Source organism: Chiloscyllium punctatum, chromosome 6 (genome assembly GCF_047496795.1).
Source record: "Chiloscyllium punctatum isolate Juve2018m chromosome 6, sChiPun1.3, whole genome shotgun sequence".
In the NCBI taxonomy this organism is placed as follows: Eukaryota; Metazoa; Chordata; class Chondrichthyes; order Orectolobiformes; family Hemiscylliidae; genus Chiloscyllium; species Chiloscyllium punctatum.
In genome coordinates, this window is record NC_092744.1 from 32,177,211 (window position 1) to 32,197,916 (window position 20,706).

Below are 20,706 nucleotides of genomic sequence, written 5' to 3' on the forward strand. Positions count from 1 at the left end.
TTTTTATGTCCAAGTCCTTAGAAAGTGAAACTAGGAATCTTAATTGGAAATAACCTGCTAAAAATATTTAGGACAGTGATTTGTTTTTGAAAGGAAGTGAAGGAAGAGTTAGATTGTTCACTCATATCACAAGCTGCTATGTTTGAATGCACATGTAAATCATAAAATCCCTCCAGTGTGGGAGTAGGCTATTTGGCTGATCAAGTTCACTACAACCCTGCAAAGAGCACCCCATGCAGACACACAGCATCTCTATAATCCTGCATTTCCCGTGGATGATCCACCTGACCCACATATCTTTGGACTGTGGAAGGAAATCCATACAAACACTGGAAGAATGCGCAACCCCCACACAAATAGTTGCCTGAGGCTGGAATTGAACTCAGATCCCTACTACTGTGAGGCAGCAGTGCTAATCACTTAGCCACCATACTGCCTAATGATGCCATACTCATTTTGGGCAACTGGCTTTGTATCTCCCTATGTTGCAAAGACCTTCAAATTCCAGGTACACATTACAGTGCATGTCAGAAGCTTGTGACTCACAGAAAATATATTTAAAAGACGGGAAAATGGTAAACTCAGACAAAAAGTTGGTTTGATTGATGCAATACATAAAGAAAATAAAATCAGACAATTCCTATCTGCTACATTAGGTTAATGCCCAACCAAGAAAATTAAAAAGATTCCACCTCCTCTATTCAGACAAACTGTCAGCTAAAGTTGGGCTCATAGAATTGAAAGCAAACTATTATCCTGGTTAAATAATTACCCAAGCAGGATACAGAGAGAAGGAATTATAAGCAGGTACTCCAACTAACAGAATCTATGTCTTGGGCCTCAACTATTCACCATACTTATTAATGACTGAGATGATGTGATAGAATGCCACATTTCCAAATTTACTGATGACACAAAGAATGCTGGCATTATAGGCAGTCTGGATGGAAAAGTAAAATGCAAAAAGACACTAATGGATTAAATGACTACATGAAACACGGCAAATGTATCTAAATGAGCTCATTCACTTTGGATCCAAAAAAATAGAACAGGGCACTTTCTAAATGATGGAAAGCTCATAGCAGTGGACATCTAAAGAGGTTGGGTTGAGGTATACAGATGATTAAGATGTGTTGACAAGGTGCAGAAAATTACCAACAAAGCTAATCAAATACTGCCTTTATAAGTAAAGGGAAATAAAATTGCACTGAAGACATACAAAGCCCTGGTAATACCAAATTAAGAGTACTGTTCTCAATTCTATGCATCACAACATTGGAAAGACATTTGGTCTTGGAGGGAGTACAGTATGGATTTATCAGGACAGCTGTGGACTCCCAGGTCAAATTATGATGAAATATTATTCAAACTAGGACTGTATTCCCTAAAATGTAAAAGGTCAGAGCATGGTTTAATTGAGGTTTTCAATATATTGTAATGTAAGAGGTTTCAGCCAACAATCGATAACAGACTTGTCTCTTCATAACAGAGAGACAATTGGTTATGTATAACTTGAAGGTGACCACTCCACAAGTATTGGATAAGGGAAGGAGGAAGGCCTCCATGACTACTACGGCCAGCATAGCAAGTGAACCCATACTGTTGGCTTTTACTCTGTTCCACACAATAGTTATCTCTATAAGTGAATTAAATGACACCCCCTTTCAAGGTCTCTCTGCCTTTAATAGACAATCCCTTATTTTGAAATGATCGCAGAAAGTGCAGGTTGTTGTTTATTCAGCCTTTAAAGGGACTATTCTACTAAGTACTGATGAATTATGTATTTTAAATTAGAGTGGTATGTTTTCTTTTCAGGCCGGTTTATTGCTGTATTTGCAACTGATCCATTACTGGATTAATATGTGCAAACACTTTAATTAACAATTCTAAGTATGCAAGATTGATTGTATACGGGAATTTCAGAACCTCAGGCAACTCCTTTAATAAATTTAGCATGAGATTTTAAACTGTAACCTAATGCAAATCTGTTTGAGATGAGAAACATAGTTTTGTACATGTTTCTTTAATGTTAATTGTTGAAGAAGGCAAAGTTCATAGGGGCTATGATTAATCAACAGAGATAAAGTGAAGTATGACATTTTGCCAAGAACAGAGAACAGGAAACTAAATGGAATAGATCATCAAAGGGATCTGGAGGTACAAGTCATTTAGCAGAGTGACACAGGTACACAAGGTCATGAAAGAAACCAAGATAAATCCTAGGGTTTATTGTGGAGAGATGGAATTAAAATGTGAAAAGACTATGCTACATTTATATCAACCTTGGGCCAGATCACACCTAGTATACCGCATACAATTCTGGTCAACATATTATATAAAATATTAAGGACCTGGAGAGGATGCAAAAAGGATTTACAAGAATGATACCAATAATGCAAGGTTATATCTAACAGGAGGGAGTGCACTGGTGGGGTGTCTTCTGGGAAAAAAAAGGATGATGGCTACATGAATTAAGCATCTTAGAGTTCTGAAAATCTTTGATACTTTGATTTTGCAGAATTTTCTCTACCTTAAAATTGATGAATCTTCACCAATGAATCTGACATTGTCTGGTGGATTTGATTTTCTTCATTCACAGAATGCGAGCATCATTGGCCAGGCTGGCATTTATCACCCAAAGGGCAGTTAAGAGTCAACAACATTGTTGTTGATCTTGAGTCAAATATATGCTAGACCAGGTAAGGACAGTAGTTTCCTTCCCTATAGGATATTAGTGAACCAGAATGGTTTTTCCCAACAGGCAACAATGATTTATGGTCAACATTAGTCTTTTCATCCCAGATTCTTTTTATTGAATTCAAAGTTTACCACGATAGGATTTGAATTTAGGCCCCCAGGATATTACCTGGGTCTCTGGATTAACAATCCAGTGACAATGCCACTAGTCCATCACCTCCCCATTTGCTATCACCATACTTTTTCAAGATAGGGATCTGTAGGGATTGGTAAGTCTAGTATGGGACAGGAAAACCACTTGGTAGTCTAATGTGAAGAGGCTCTTGTCTTAAACAAGATATGATTTATTGTATGATATCAGCGTCTGTTGAAGACGCATCAATGAACCCAAATGAACCAATGAACTCTCTTCAGTGTCGATAGCAGTGAAAACCATTTGTCTCCATCCAGTATAGTTTCCATCTTGCAGGCAGTATGAAACAAAGTTCTTCTGCTGATATTACTGATCTCAATGAATGCTGTCTTCTGTTTGGGTTCTGCCATGAGTCAAGAGAGCCCTATGAAATGTTTTATCTGTTGTCCTTTGACCAGTTGTTGCATAATCATTCAGTCACAAAATATTCATTGATCTGTTGCCTGTTCTACCTCATGAATCTCCTTATGTAAGTAGATGTTTGATTTCTTCTTGCTTTATGGCTGTGTCCTAATTGGCACGTTTTTACAAACCATTATTTTTAAACGCTGGGCCTTTCAGGTTTCCTTGTCTGACAGCTTTGACAATGACTGTTACCATCTGATGTCTGCTCTACTCACTGTACTAGCTTCTAATATGACTCTTTAGTGATTTTGAACTTCAGGAATACAATGGATTGACCTGTCTATTTCCAGACTTCTTCTTTGCTCATGAACCGTATGACTTACTCTTGAGTCAGTTCTTCTTTTGCCTATTGAAAGCTTCTGGACATCTTTCAGCGTTTTCATGCTTTGATGCCAATGACAGTTTATCGGACGACTACCCAACACTTTGAAATGGCATTTTGAGATATCAAGTAAGAATATTTGACATTTAAAAGAGCAGAAGAAGGGAAAAATGGTTCTGGTTGGAATTCCTCGCACTTTTCATTTTCACCAATGGTCATCTGAACCATGGGAACACCTCAGACTGAATCTTTTTATACTCAAGAATCAAATATTCCAAATCATAGTGAATTATTACTCTTGGTGAATCGTTGTCAAATGACTGCATGGCCCAGCCTCAGTAACATTTATTGTAATGCTCAAGGTAATTATTGCCAAACATGCATTGCTAATTTAGTTATATAGGATAACAGCAAAACGCTTGTAAATGACGGCTTAAATTACTTCACTGAGACCTCTCCATATCACCAGTTTGCCAGGTGCATACAGATCACTCTGAAGAGTTGAGGGGTAACCTTATAGAGATTTACAAAATCATGAGAGGCATGGATAGGATAAATAGACAAAGTCTCTTCCCTGGGGTGGGGGAGACCAGAACTAGAGGGTATAGGTTTAGGGTGAGAGGGGAAAGATATAAAAGAGACCTAAGGGGCAACTTTTTCACTCATTGGGTGGTATGCGTATGGAATGAGCTGCCAGAGGAAGTGGTGGAGGCTGGTACAATTACAGCATTTAAAAGGCATTTGGATGGTTTATGAATAGAAAGGATTTGGAGGGATACGAGCCAGGTGCTGGCAGGTGGGACTCGATTGGGTTGGGATATCTAGTCGGCATGGACAGGTTGGACCGAAGGGTCTGTTTCTGTGCTGTACATCTCCATGACTCTATGACTCTATAGCTCTATCAGTTAAATGGAGCTCTGCCCCACATAAGATAAAGAAGAATAATGACAACTCTTTAGCATCTGTTAAATTATCACTCTGAGCCATGGCAGAATGGTCTTATTCCAGCAGAAGTCTTGAAGGACATGAGTTTATGTACACCACCTGACCATTCCAATTGCCCTCAACCATGTCTTAAGGTGGTCACAAGAGCAAGGTTGCAGAATAAAGAACACCACCAAATGCCAACTAGATCATGAGTTATATTTATTCCCAAAAGGACAAGCCTTACCAGTATTTCAACTGGGGCTCACTGTGTGTCTGTGACCAGAAACTACAAGGTCACTAAGTTCATCAATTGGTCAAAGACAAGGCATTGTTTGTGCTGATGTAATGTAATTTGTTCCTCTAAATTACAGAATGTAAGGTACAAATTGTGAGTCAGTTGAGTTGGATAAAATCCCAATAAGCAAAATGAGACCATTTGAAGTCCTTATTTTTGCAGGTTAATTGAAATTATTTTGTCCTGTTGCACTTTTTGACAGTGATTTGCTTGTTGATGGACTTTCAGTACTCAGAGCGAGGGAATCTATTTTCTTTTTACTTGGAATGTGGGGATGTCTAATGGCTGTCCTCAAGCTTTGACCTTCACTGCAAACTACTCCACACCAGCACACAATGCCCACTGACAACCTCTTTTTCTGTATCTTCCTGCAAGGGTTAAATATAGTTCGATATATGAATAATTTGGGGCTCTGATCTGTCAGCATGACAACTGAGAGGGTTGACAAAATGAAGTGGCGATACTGATGCTACTGAAGGCCACAATCTGATTTCCACCATAAGCCATTTGATCCTCTTGCAGATGAACCATTTGCAAATGAAAGCATTCCCAGCAGGCAGGCTGTGAAGAATGATTTGATTCCTTTACTGTAACCTGAACACATGCTTGGCTTATTGCAGTGACCCCATCATATCATTCTTGCCTCATCTGAGCTGCAGACATAGTGGTGCTGAAGTGGTCAATGTGACATTTGGAAAGTAAGGCTATAGATGGGTAGCTGTTGCTCTCAATGGGAGCACATCTCTGGGAAAGGGGCATGGTGGTGAGACCAATTCCAAGGGATAATCTACCAAGTTTCTTTCAGAGTTTCCCCATACCTCTAAGCCCAACCCCACCTCCAAAGACATCTTACAGGGTCTGGGAAAAATTCCAGCCAGTATTTCCACATATGGAGAACAGGACTAGAGGCCATCAATATAGGATAATCAGCAAAAAAAAATCAAGCCGGATTCAGGAGAAACCTCAATCTAACGAATCATGAGAATGTGAAAACTGCTACCATAGGTAATAGCATTTAAGGAGAAATGGTTGAAAAAAAAAGGAATAGAGATTGATACTGAGGAAAGACAGATGCAGAGCAACAGAGCAATATAAACACTAGAACAGATGGCTTGGATAAAATGGCCTGCTTTTGTTCTGTATATCTATGTAAAACTGTGTTCTCCTGAGCTTGGCCCCTATCTAATGAGAATGATATAGAATAAGATTAATTAGACCAGTCTTGTACTCATGTTCTTACACAGGAACATCAATGAAGACACTCTGTACACATCCATACAAGCTTATTGTAATTATCAACGCACAAAAATATGCACTGCAATATATGAGCTTTGAATACATTTGTGGTCAAACATTCTATACAGCAGATGAGACTATGATTGGAATATAATCTCCCACCTTGACTTACCATTGTTACACTGTAGAGCTAGGTTTGCATGGCTGCAACAGTCAAAACAGCAATCTTCTGCTCTACCCCGATTCTTTATCTGAATCGTTACAGATTTTCCTGCTGTCAAAGCTTCAAAGGCAACCACTGTTTCGGATTCCTCCAGCAGGTAAACAAACACCCCTAAGAGAAAACAGGACATGGAACGAATAAGTATATGCTCATAGCTGCATTGTATCATCAGTCAGCTAACAGGTCACATGGAACTGGGGTCTGAGTGACGAAGGTTCTAGTGAAGTCCAGCTCAATCAGGCCTCTGTAAAACTGTAAATAGTCAATACATTTTCATCACTTTGCCCTAATATAGTGAGCAGTCCTTATCTCTTGAAGCCTCCCAGAACCTACTTGTGATATTTGAACACAGTGACAGTGGTCATGAAGATGTATGAGGGATGCCAGCAGATGCTGATAAAGGTGAGAGTGACCGAACCTTGCCCCAGCCCTGAGCAATGCCCACAGCAGTAATCAGCCTAACTCACAATTGCCAGATCCCCATGACAGCTGACTGGAAGTGCACAAAACGATGACAAACCCTTACTTTCATTCAAGCTCCTCGTGCATATGAAAAGCATCAACTGCATTACCTGCTGGAGAAAATGACATCATTGATTCAATCAGGATAGGGCCACATCCAGACTAGCTCAGAAGCCAGAAAGTGGGAATGTCATTATTCTCCAATTTACAATTGGCAACTGCTCTGCCAATATTTTAAGACAGCAAGTGATTAATGACAGATCCCCGAAATATCATAAAGTCCTCAAAGCCTTCGATTCCTATTGCTATTTTCAAAGGAAGGTTCCCATAAATCATAGAAAATTTGGCACAGATATTCAGTGCCCTGCAGCAAAATATTATTCCTACGCTAATAATCTCAACTGGGCCCCAGTTAAATGTGAGAGCCCTACAACAAATCAGAGTGAAAGGGCAGAGTGAAAAGGCACTGCCAATCATTGCCATTACTCCATGGCTGCACTTTGGCAAAGACCCTCACCCAGACATAAATGGAGACTGTCAACTTCTGCAGGGGGATTCTGTTGTAGCAGAAAACTTCCAGTACCAGCTCAAAGATTTAAAGGAACGCCCGTTTTATTGATCAGAGTCCATGAAATGGAAGGTGAATATGAAGTGCCCTTTCTGGATGAGGTCACAAAGTCTAAGCAGGATTTTTGGCATGTTGACATTATAATCAACCACGTAACAACTTGCAATTTAGACACTGAGCAGGGGTGGTAATTATTCCTGACACAGTACAGTGGCTGAAGCTTGATTTTCTCCAGACATCAACTATATAACACTTCAGTGCAGAGGGCCTTCAACTGAAGAAGTGGGAATGTTGACTGTTGCAATTCAATGTAATGAAGAGAAATTACAAAACTTGATTCAAAATCAGGAGTGCTTATTATTGAGCCAGGCAACTTGCTGAAACTTACAACTTGCCCAGAATGTGGAAGAACTAAACAATGGGGACAAATGGAAAAATTCAGGTGAGAATTTCCAAAATTATTTACTGGCCTGGGAAGCTGTATATGTCTTTCTATATTACACTAAGGCCAGATGCCAAAAGGTATGTCTATTCATTCCAAGAACGTTTACACACCTGTACTTAAAGGAGGGATAGAGGAAATTGATCCATTGCTACACCAAGAGGTAATGCCACTGGAAACTCAAACAGGCTTTGCTTATGACTCATTACGTTTGATGCATTGTGGAGTGTATCCAAGGTAAACAGCAAACCTCTGCAGACACATTTTCCCACATTCCCCTGGGGAAACCTACACAAAACAATGTACATTTCATTGAAGATGTGGAGTCATGTACTTCCTTGACTACCTTACTGGCCACAACCCAGAAACTAGAGGAAATATGAACAGCTCAGAAAGCTGATGCTAAGTATGCACAGTCACAGGAGTTTTTTTTAATTGCAGAATGGACAGCGCAAATTCCTAGCAACTATATTTGGAAAGAGTACTCATAACAACGTAGCTACCTCAACCTCCTACATGACTTGCTGGTCTACCACAAAAGATTTATAATTCCCAAAAATGTCTAGAAGTATATTAGTGACAATTTCAATGGAAATGGACTAGTGGTCAAATGTATATTGGCTATGGAGGACAAATTTGTGGACCTTTTTTTAATATTATGCGTCACAAAACTGACAAAAAATACTTTACGATCTCACAAACTTTGGTAGTTTATTTATTTTGTTATTATTCAGTAAAATTAGATCAGATGAGCTGGACCAAAGGTTCTGTTTCCATACTGTACATCTCTATGACTCGCTGACACAAGGATTTCTGCAAACCAGGCTGCACAGACAGTTCAACAATATGCAGGGTGGCCAAACTGTGGTAGAGGTGACTCTGATAACTCCTCAATAGGGGCTGGAGGCTGCTTCCTAACAAGTTTAACTTCCCTTGATATCTCCCACTCAATTCTAAATTCCTTCAGCTTGGGTTCCCCTTGATGTCTTCACCCATAACTATCACCCAGATTCATCTTAATCTCTCTCACTCTTGGTTGTCAACCAATATCTCTCTGTCATCTCCCTCTCTTTGTCCATCTCACCCTTGACCTCTCATTCTTGACCCCACACAGTCTCTTTATTGCTTTCCCTTAATTCATGCTTTTTCTTTCCCTCATCCTACATTCTCTATCTCCTGATATCTCGGCAGTGGAGGACCAGGAGATGGAAGTCAAGGAGGAGGAGGCTACAATGACAGAAGAGGAAGTCACAGTTGTGGAAGAAGAGATGGAAAGGAACACAAGGAACAGGAGAATGAGGTGAGGAGCAGGTGGAACCCAATGCAGAAGAGGAACAGGAGGACATTAACAAGAATGAGGAGATTTGGGAGCACAGGAGGAGGGTGAGGTGACATTGTAGAAGATGATTGTGGAAGTGCAGGAGAAGGAAGATATCGAGGTGGTGGAGAAGCTTGAGTTAGTTGAGGAGCAGATCAAGGGGCTGCAGAAGTGGGAGGAAGCTAAGGTGTGGCAGATAGCAGATGAAGGCTGAAGCAGTACAGTAGCAAGATGAGGTTGAAATGGCACAGAATCAAGTTGAAGTGACACCGGAAGAGTCAGTGTGCAGAAGGTATGAGTTGACCAAATCATTACATGCTATCTTTGCAGGGCTCATGAAAGAGTACCACTAAAAGAAGTGCCTGCAGAGCTCAAGCATATAATTAAAAGCACAATTAGGTTCAGATAACAGGAGGAATCCAGCTCATTAAAAACTGATGCTGATCTTGATTCAGATATTTTTTAGGGTTCTTATCACTTTTATGGTTTTCATTGTTTTAATTTATGGCCATTGGTGGTTTTATGAATCTCATCTTTTTTATTGAATAATGTATTTATCCTATTTGTTACCGATTTTATAGTTTATTTAATTCTCATTTTTATAATTTTTTTTTGGTTTTATAGATTTGCTGTAATAGGTCGTGGAGAGTGAAAAGTGTTTTTGTACTCAAAGGAAAATTCTTAATTGCTATTAATTTCCGTGCTGTGCTTTTACTATCGCCTATTTTCAACGTATAGGTAGCTGATTGCATTACATGTCAATTGATACCTTTGAGAGTTTTGACGATGCCTTTGAGAGCTTACCCAAGAACTTTGAAAGCTCCTGGATATCTTTCAGAGTTTTCATGCTTCAATACCAATGGCAGTTTATTGGACGCCTAACCAGCACTTTGAAATGGCACTTGAAAGTATCAAGCAAGTACATTTGTTAACTATGCTATTTACAAGGGCAGTAACAGCAAACATTTTTTGGTTGGGATGCCTTGCAATATTCATGAACAGGACCATAGGAAACCACTAATGGTGCCCTTGTTATCGTCTGAACATGGGGACATCTCAGACTGGATTGTTTTCATATTCAAGAATCAAACATTCTAAATCATAGTGAATTATTACCATCAGTGAATCATGATCAAATGGACAGGGTAAATCGACAAGGTCTTTGCCCCGGGTGGGACCCAGAACTAGAGTACATCGGTTTAAGGTGAGAGGAGAGAGATTTAAAAGGGACTTAAGGGGCAACTTTTTCACACAAAGGGTGGTGCGTGTATGGAATGAGCTGCCAGAGAAAATGGTGGAGGCTGGTACAATTACAACATTTAAAAGGCATTTGGATAGGTATATGAATAGGAAGGGTTTAGAGAGATATGGGCCAAATGCTGGCAAATGGGACTAGATTAATTTTGGATATCTGGTCGGCATGGACAAGTTGGACCAAAGGTCTGTTTCCATGCTGTAGATCTCTATAACTCTATGACTGCATTACCCCTGTACCAGTAACAGTTATTGCAATGCTTCAGGTAATTATTGCCAAACATACATTGCTAATTTAGTGATATAACAGCATGCAGTTGGTAAATGACAGTTTTAATTGCTTAACTGAGACCTCTAGCCTTCTCCACACAGGAGAAGGTACACACAGAGCACTCAGAAGAGCTAAGTTGGGGTCTACACCCCATAAAACAAAGAAAATGATGACAACTGTTTAGCATCTGTTAGATTATTACTCTGTGCCACTGCAGAATGGTCTTGAAGGAGTGGAGTTTATGTACAGAGCAACTGGCTATTCCAATTGGGCAATAGTGGACAATAGCAGTGGGCAATAGCAAGGTTGCAGAATAAAGAGGAACCCAAAATGCCAACCAGATTGCAAGCTATATTTATTACCACAAAGCAGAAGGCCCACCAGCACTTCAACTGGTGGGGGTGGGGGGGTGGTCACTGTGGGTCTTTGGCAGTGGTTGGCACTGCTGGCTCACAGCACCAGGGTCCCAGGTTCAATTCCAGCCTTGGGCAACTCTCTGTGTGAAGTTTGCACATTCTCCCCGTGTCTGCGTGGGTTTCCTCTGGGTGCTCCAGTTTCCTCCCACTGTCCAAAGATGTGCAGGTCAGGTGAATTGGCCATGCTAAATTGTCCATAATGTTAGGTGCATTAGTCAGAGGGAAATGGGTCTGGGTGGGTTACTCTTCGGAGGGTTGGTGTGGATTTGTTGGGTAGAAGGGCCTGTTTCCACACTGTGGGGAATCTAATCTAATCTAATCAATAAGGTCAGGTTTGTAGCCATGAAATTCATCAATTGGTCAAAGGCAAGGCATTGTTTGTGCTGATGTAATGCAATTTATTCCTCTAAAATAAAGTAAGGTACAAATTGTGAGTCAGTTGATTTGGATAAAATCATAATAAGCAATGTCAGGCCAACTGAAAGAGTTACTTTCATATTGCTTCAGTTTCACAGTAATTGCAGCATTACTAACAGATGTTAAAACCTACTTACAAAAGATTGCAAGCACTTGGTTGGACAGTCTGGGGACCTTTAAAATTCATTTTAAACTGCTTGATAAATGATATGATCTGACTTTGCTTCTTGGCTTTTATCAAATTTAATCAGATTATGGATAACAGTGACTGATGCACAATGCATTCAAAAATGCATATACAGAACTCTGATTTTCTTTATCAAAGAGCAGCACAGAGCTAGGATAATGCTCCACAGATACTGTGTAACCAGCTGAGGATTTCTAAAATCTTCTGGATTTATATTACTCAAGTTCACTGACTCAGAATCACTTTGAAGAGGTTTGAAATATCAATATTTGTAGCCAATTTGCACACAGCAAACTCCACAAACAGCAAAGAGATAATGAACAGATGATTTACTTCAGTGATTTTAATTGAGTCATTAATATTGGCAAATACACAGGGGACAGCGCACATTTTTGAGATAGCACATCAATTTTTTTAATGTCCAACTGAGAGAAGCGACACTGTTTTAGTTAAAAATCTCATTCAAAAGAGAACAGGCAGAATCTTATCGAGGCAAATGGGGTCTTGACCATGGGCCAATGTTGAAGAGTGGCCTTCATTTAAGTGGGTTCAGGGGTCAGCTGTGAGATTGAGGCCAGGAATATGGTAGAGAATTGCAGAGTCAGAGATTGGGAAGTCTAAGGAAGATGAAGCCATGGATAAGTGTCGGTGATGTGAGGGGACACCATGGATCAAGAGAATGGGGGTGGGGGCAGGCAGTAGAATAGGATGTTGAGGAGCATGAGATTGGGATGCATGAGAATCAAGAGCCAACATCAGGGGTCCAGGGATTGGAAGTCAAAAAACATCAAGGTTCAGGGACTGGGGATGAGGTTTCAGGGGGCAGAAATCTGCAAGATTACATGTGAAAGACAGAAATGGGGGATAACGGGGTTGGAACCAGGAATAACAGCAAAAGAGCAAGTGTGTTCTTCACATCATCAACTTCTTTGTTGGGCTGAGCAGGTGGATTGTAGGCATGGTCACCCTGAGAGAGAACTATACTGCTGTTGGCTGTCTCAGAGCAAATAAATCTTGGAAATCTTGGATAGGGTGTTGGTGTAAAGGCATGCCTAAAATATTTTGGATTCTAGAAAAATACCTCAAGGCACTCCATATATGCCAGATAAAAAAGAGACAGTATTAGAAAACATTTAATCAATATTGTGGATTTTGAGGAAGATCTTAAAAGATGAAACAAAATTGGAGAGGCAGAGAGCTATCGTTCTGAGGGTTGGTATGGACTTGGGCTGAATGACCTCCTTCCACACCGTATTCTATGATAACCTTACATTTTTCCACATTACATGTCATTTTCCATGTTCTTGTTTACCCAGTAAGCCTGTCGAAATTCTCTTGAGGAAGCATCTTTCTAACAACCCACATTCTGGCTTAGCTTTGCATTATCTACAATTTAAAAATATTACATTTGGTCCCCACAGCCAAGTTATTCCTATATTGTGAATAGCTACGACTTAAGTACTGATCCTTGTGGTACCACACTAGTTACAGCCTGCCGAAGTGGGAATGACCCATTTATTCCTACTCTCTGTTTTCTGTCTTTTAGCTGATCTGAATCCACGCCAGTGTCTTACCTCCTTTCACACGTGCATTAATTCTTCTGACCAACCTCCTGTAGACGTTACCAAAAAACCTTCTGAAAAATCCAGTATATTATGTCTATCAACAATTTTGTTAGTAGCATCATCAAAAGAACTCCAACATTTCATCAAACATGATTTCCCATTCCTAAATCAATGCTGACTGTACACAATCAGCTCATTATTATCCAGTTATCACTTCCTTTATATTAGATTCGAGCATTTTCCCTAGTACTGATGTGAGGCTAACAGGTTGAAGGTCATCCAAAATGTTATTAGAAAGCCACTGCTTTCATCCAGATTCAAGTAACCATCTTTTGTATGTAGTGAGATTTAGATTAGCGAACTAAAAGTAATATATCTACATTTGCCTTTTAAATGTTGTAATTGTACCAGCCTCCAACACTTCCTCTAATAGCACTTTCTATACACGCACCACCCTCTGCATAAAAAACCTCTGATACCAGGGCTTGGGATACCTGCTTTGAGCTGAAGAAGAACTTGTAGTGGGAAGGATGATCCAATCATTGTGGTCATGGAGTCACAGAGGTGTACAGCATGGAAACAGACCCTTCAGTCTAACTCATCCACGTCAACCAGATATTCTAATCTCATCCCAATTGCCAGCACTTTGGCCATATTCCTCTGAACATTTCCTATTCACATGCCTATCCAGATGCCTTTTAAATGTTGAAATTGTACCAGCATCAACCATTTCCAATAGTGTTTAACCTATGTTTAATTTAAAAGTTTATGTAATTACTGTCCTCGGTATAATTGTGTCAATTTCACCGTTTATTACAAAATATTTATTTCTAGTATTATACTTATATTTTGTATTTAAATAAACACAGAGTTTCTTTTACCCTAAGACACCTGACAACTGCTTTCTTCATTTCACATTCTGAAATAAGTCCAGGGTCAGAACCAGGGATCTAGGGGTGATTTGAACCACCTAAATATCAGAAAACTACTGATTGCAGAACCCTACACAGGTTAGATGCAGGAAAGATGTTCCCATGCCAGGGGTGTTTACACAGTCTGAGAATATGGGGCAAACCATTTAGATGCTTCTTCACTCAGAGAGTGGTGAGCCTATGGAATATGTTACCACAGAAAGCAATCAAAGCCAAAATATTGTACAATTTCAAGAAGGAGTTGGATATAATACTTGGGTCTTGAGGGATCAAAGTGTGGAGGAAAAGTGGGAAAAGGGCGACTGATAATCAGCCATGAAAACAAATTTCTCCTCTCTCAAGAGAATTGCTCTCGCTGCCGAATTGCTTATCTGAATGCAACCCCTCCATTAACTGGATCATCCTTCAGTGGTTCTAATTCACAGGATACATGAGTTGATATAATAAAATCACAAATTTATCAACAGGCTCTTTTCACCCTGGCCCCTAATTTTTAATACATATTGCCCATAAATTATATTCACTTAGGGTTAAAAGCACTCCATCAAGGCTTTCAGACTTTCTGCAGTCAGTTTTTCAGAGAGATTCAGGGTTAATCTACTTTGAAACAGTCTGTTCCCAACACTGATGGGAGTGAGACTACTCTTAGCTGCTCTGTCTTATTAATATTTTGTTATTTTGCCACTGTATGTAGAATAACTGCCAGTTTTGCTTCCTATCACCTGCATTAAAACCGGAGTTGGAAGAAAAGTTCCAGCCATTGTGTCTTATTCAATGTTTCAGCTCTGGTTCATTTTGTTTACTTTGTCAGTATCATTCAGTGACTTGCAGCAGCTTTCAGTGCTCTGAACATTCTGTGTCTTTCTAACAGTAGCTGTGCCTCTTCATTGCTCAATCTCAGCTCCACTTCTGTCACCATGATCTATGATCAACAAGGTAGCAGTCCGATCTGCAGTGTCTTGACAGAAGTGTTTATAAGATGGCTGCCTCCAGGATGGTTATCCCTGGTAGAGGTCACATGACTAAGGCAGAGCAGGAGGGGAATCTGACATGATTGCATTTAAATCCAAGAATAAAACTAATTTCACACTCAATACAGGTTTGCTTAGGTGATGGTTCAATACATAATACACAGCCCATTAGAAATGACACTATACTTACACATGTATATGTTGAAGGTCGCAGATTATTAAAACAATCTAGGTGAATGCACATGGTAATGAGCTCAGAATCATTCTTCCCCAAGAGACGGGGCAGATTAAAAGAAGAGTTCAGGGTGAGGTAGGTAGTCTTTGCAGGAGTTAAAAAAAGACTTGGGTTTGATTTCTTCCTTAGTTCAGCTTTTAGAAGCTCCAGTATGGCAGCTAATGATCTCAGGCAAGGAGGCCCATATGCACTATATGCATTCCCAGTTCCACATGTAGACCATACATTAACTTTGAGTGGCAAATGTCTAAACTGAACTTTGTCCTTGTGGGTGATGCAGAAAAAAGCAGGATAATGGAGATGGCATTTTCTTGCTGCCAGAAGCAAAATATATCCCCAGCGAATTTACTCTTGAAAGATGAGATCACAAACTGTGAAAATCTGTGCAATTAGCCCTAACACAACTTCCAAAACTGAAATAAAATAGCCCAATTAATTCACTGAGATGGCAGAATTTTCATGATTAGTATCACCCATCTTGAGGTTTACAAACCTGAATAATGAAAACGACTTTAGGTAGAATCTGCGCATTAAATGCAATCAGCAATCTGGGCAGAGTTTGCCTCTAAAACTGCACCAGTTTTGAAAAGCTTTCTTGATGTTCAAGTTTCTGCTCAAAATAATTTGCATATTGATGAATATAAAATCTGACATAAAGCAGTAAAATCAAGCAGTGGCTTAGAACATAACATAAAGTAAATGTTGCTTCTCAAGATATGCCTTGCTTTACTAAAGTGGGGCAACTTGTTTAATACAGTTAAAAAAGTTTTAACATTGAAATTATGCATTTTAATTAATGTGGCTAATTCACTACCTGTGAGTCATTCAATTAATATGATTGAAAGAGCAAGATGTTGCAAGATGAACACTCACCCCTGCTCATCATGTTATATGATCTATCTGGTATATTTGTTACTACCACCCTCTCTCTATTTAGGCTCATCGTATTAAATCAAGAGTGTTAGAGGAAACAAACAGTCTAATGAGGAAAGGTACTTCTTTTAAATATGACGTAGTTAATTGCATAATAGCAACAAAGTACAAGTTTTATTGATGTGATAGGCATTGATACAGAGACAATGAAGCAGACTCAACTGGTAGGTCTTATTCCTCTGAGATCCTGAGCTGGCGATAAGATGCCATCATAGAGGATGGTGCTTATGGCACTCCTCTGTATTCACACTTTCACACTTCTCACATTTATACAACAGAAGCTGTGGCTCAAGTCTTCCATAAAGCGGCATTCATCATCAGATTGCTGCTCCGCTCACATATTTACCATCTCAAAGCACTCCATATTTCCAGCCGGGTCTGTCAAGCTTGATTTCTTCAGAGTTGTGAAGTCCAGTATCTCAGAATCACTCCATCAAATTGTGTATGAAGGGGACACCAGCTGCCATTTTGTAAGTTTAAGTGTCCAGTGAATGTCAGCAAGTGGGTGAACAGCTAGGGTGGTACGTGACTATTTAGGAGATGCATAGGATAGAAAAGGTATGTATGATGACAGATGATGAGGTCATAGAGATGTACAGCATGGAAACAGACCCTTCGGTCCATGCTGACCAGATATCCCAACCCAATCTAGTCCCACCTGCCAGCACCCCGCCCATATCCCTCCAAACCCTTCCTATTCATATACCCATCCAAATGCCTCGTAAATGTTGCAATAGTACCAGCCTCCACCACATCCTTTGACAGCTCATTCCATACATGTACCACCCTCTGTGTGAAAAGGTTGCCCCTCAGGTCTCTTTTATTTCTTTCCCCTCTTACCCTAAACCTATGCCCTCCAGTTCTGGACTCCCCGACCCCAGGGAAAAGACTTTGTCTATTTATCCTGTCCATGCCCCTCATAATTTTGTAAGCCTCTATAAGGTCACCCCTCAGCCTCCGACGCTTCAAGGTAAACAGCCCCAGCCTGTTCAGCTTCTCCCTGTAGCTCAGATCCTCCAACCCTGGCAACATCCTTGTAAATCTTTTCTGAACCCTTTCAAGTTTCACAACATCTTTCTGATAGGAAGGAGACCAGAATTGCACGCTATATTCCAACAGTGGCCTAACCAATGTCCTGTACAGCCATAACATGACCTCCCAACTCCTGTATTCAAAACTCTGACCAATAAAGGAAAGCATACCAAACACCTTCTTCACTATCCTCTCTACCTGCAACTCCACTTTCAAGAAGCTATGAACCTGCACTCCAAGGTCTCTTTGTTCAGCAACACTCCCTAGGACCTTACCATTAAGTGTATAAGTCTTGCTAAGATTTGCTTTCCCAAAATGCCGCACCTCGCATTTATCTGAATTAAACTCCGTCTGCCACTTCTCAGTCCATTGTCCCATCTGGTCCAGATCCTGTTGTAATCTGTTGTAACTCTCTTCTCTGTCCACTACAGCTCCAATTTTGGTGTCATCTGCAAACTTACTAACTGTACCTCTTATGCTCACATCCAAATCATTTATATAAATGACGAAAAGTAGAGGGGCCAGCGCCAATCCTTGTGGCACTCCGCTGGTCACAGGCCTCCAGTCTGAAAAACAACTCTCCACCACCACCCTCTGTCTTCTACCTTTGAGCCAGTTCTGTATCCAAATAGCTAGTTCTCCCTGTATTCCATGAGATCTAACCTTGCTAATCAGTCCCCCATGGGGAACCTTGTCGAACGCCTTACTGAAGTCCATTTAGATCACATTTACTGCTCTGCCCTCATCAATCTTCTTTGTTACTTCTACAAAAAACAATCAAGTTTGTGAGACATGATTTCCAATGCACAAAGCCATGTTGACTATCCTAAATCAGTCCTTGCCCTTCCAAATGCATGTACATCCTGTCCCTCAGGATTCCCTCCAACAACTTGCCCACCACTGAAGTCAGGCTCACCGGTCTATAGTTCCCTGGCTTGTCTTTACTGCCCTTCTTAAACAGTGGCACCACGTTTGCCAACCTCCAGTCTTCCGGCACCTCACCTGTGATATCGATGATACAAATATCTCAGCAAGAGGCCCAGCAATCACTTCTCTAGCTTCCCACAGAGTTCTCGGGTACACCTGATCAGGTCCTGGGGATTTATCCACTTTTAACTGTTTCAAGACATCCAGCACTTTCTCCTCTGTAATCTGGACATTTTGCAAGATGTCACCATCTATTTCCCTACATCCTATATCTTCCATATCCTTTTCCACAGTAAATACTGATGCAAAATATTCATTTAGTATCTCCCCTATTTTCTGTGGCTCCACACGAAGGCCGCCTTGCTGATCTTTGAGGGGCCCTATTCTCTCCCTAGTTACCCTTTTGTCCTTAATATATTTGTAAAAACCCTTTGGATTCTCCTTAATTCTATTTGCCAAAGCTATCTCATGTCCCCGTTTTTCCCTCCTGATTTCCCTCTTAAGTATACTCCTACTTTCTTTATACTCTTCTAAGGATTCACTCGATCAATCCTGTCTATACCTGACATATGCTTCCTTCTTTTTCTTAAGCAAACCCTCAATTTCTTTAGTCATCCAGCATTCCCTATACCTACCAGCCTTCCCTTTCACCCTGACAGAAATATACTTTCTCTGGATTCTCGTTATCTCATTTCTGAAGGCTTCCCATTTTTCAGCCGTCCCTTTACCGGTGAACATCTGCCTCCAATCAGCTTTTGAAAGTTCTTGCCTAATACCGTCAAAATTGGCCTTTCTCCAACTTAGAACTTCAACTTCTAAATCTGGTCTATCCTTTTCCATCACTATTTTAAAACAAATAGAATTATGGTCGCTGGCCCCAAAGTGTTCCCCCACTGACACCTCAGTCACCTGCCCTGCCTTATTTCCCAAGATGGACAAGTGGGTGGTTGGATTGGGGTAGTCAGGTTGGGGAAAGGAGCGTCTGTTATTGGGTGATCAGATGGTCTTCGATTGAGAGCAGACGGTCAGATCAGAAGGGAAGTCAGGGTTTTGGTTTAGTTGGGTCGGGCTAGGCAGGTGTTTGAGGGACGGTTGGCGTGAAAGGTTGATTGAGGGTCAGGGGGTCTGCTTTAGTGATATGGGGGTGTCAGTTCTGTAGTTACCTGGAATTTAGACTAGGAATTTTCTCTCCATCATTTCCTGGATAACTATTCAGTTAAGTAAATTGAGTCTCTGACAGTGGCTCAAAGTGGAGTCTGAGGGTAAAGGGGCAAAGGGATTGCCCAATAGATGTTCAAACTTCCAAGGCAATTTTTACAGAAGTCAGCAGTCAAGAATTTGCCAGGGATTCAATCCACATCCGATGACCTGAGAACTGGAAGACCTGGATTATCATGTACACCAAACATTCTTTGCACTTGAAGCTATTTTACATTGGTTTGGCTGATTGTTGGAGAATTGACCAAGGTATCTCGCACAACCTTAGAAAAACTCTGGCCTTTCATCTATTACACAACAGTTTTATTAAATAACCATCTGATTTGAGATCTTACTTTGTCAGACCTCTTGCTCTTGTTGCTCAGTTGCTTACCTTCAATTGGTTCCGCTTCTGGGTTGGTGTAGGTGAGTCTTGCAGATACCCTGAGTGAGTAACCATTAATGCAGGCTTTGATGCAGGAAGCTTTCAAAGGGAGAGGTGCCCATGTGGATTGATTTAATAAGCCTGGCATTATGTTCCGTATGGATGGTAGTTCTGAAACATATAACCCCATAAAGTTAAACAAGCAGAGGATAAAATCAGAGATATTTGAAGATAGACATATGAAAACAAAAATTAGATTGGTCGTTCACATACGATAATTAACTCTATCTGCAAAGTAAATAACGCAACAGCATTTTGCCACGAATGTTCGAGATATTGTTCAGGCAGGTTACTTGTATAAGACAAATGCTAAAAATTATAATTTTTTGTTCTGTCGATATCTAAAATTGAAATTGTGTAACATGGCCTGGTTCTTTTTGTGCACAATTAATTTGAACAGAACATATTAAGTAAATATCATTTTATTTTTAACACATAAATATGAGAAAACCAACTGAAAGTGAAAATACCTTAGAATATAAAAATTTGATTTCTATCAATAAATTGATCAGTCACTGTTTCACAGTATTTAGGCACATAAACTCAATGTTCCAAACATTTTTTTTAGGAGACAAAGCTTTACAGTTCCCAGAAACTTTGAAGTAATATTCTATTTCAGCATTTGCCTCAGATATTCATTAGTTCAAAAAAGGCTATGTTACGCGGGAATGCAAAAATGTTAATTGTTGCTCCGTTAGTTTTTAGTTTTACACCATGACATTTGCAAATTGCTTTTTGAATTGCAGAAACATCATAAATTTACACAATAAATACAGGTATTTCCAATACTCAATCACAGAATGACATCTGCAACAGGGCTACATTGTTTACATGTC

The 20,706-nt window shown here is 40.1% G+C and overlaps 1 protein-coding gene across 7 annotated transcripts in view; it reads right to left on the reverse strand.

Moving 5' to 3' along the window:
* Positions 1–20,706, reverse strand: part of vwa5b2 (von Willebrand factor A domain containing 5B2) — a 156,910-nt gene that overhangs the window by 77,541 nt on the left and 58,663 nt on the right. For all 7 annotated transcript variants that reach the window (XM_072572310.1, XM_072572306.1, XM_072572311.1 and 4 more), the window contains exons 3-4: positions 19,820–19,981; positions 6,248–6,409 (exon numbers count right to left, since the gene is read on the reverse strand). In XM_072572310.1, coding sequence (XP_072428411.1) covers positions 6,248–6,409; positions 19,820–19,958 — 301 coding nt within the window. In that variant the 5' untranslated portion in view covers positions 19,959–19,981. The remainder of the gene's footprint in view (positions 1–6,247; positions 6,410–19,819; positions 19,982–20,706) is intronic.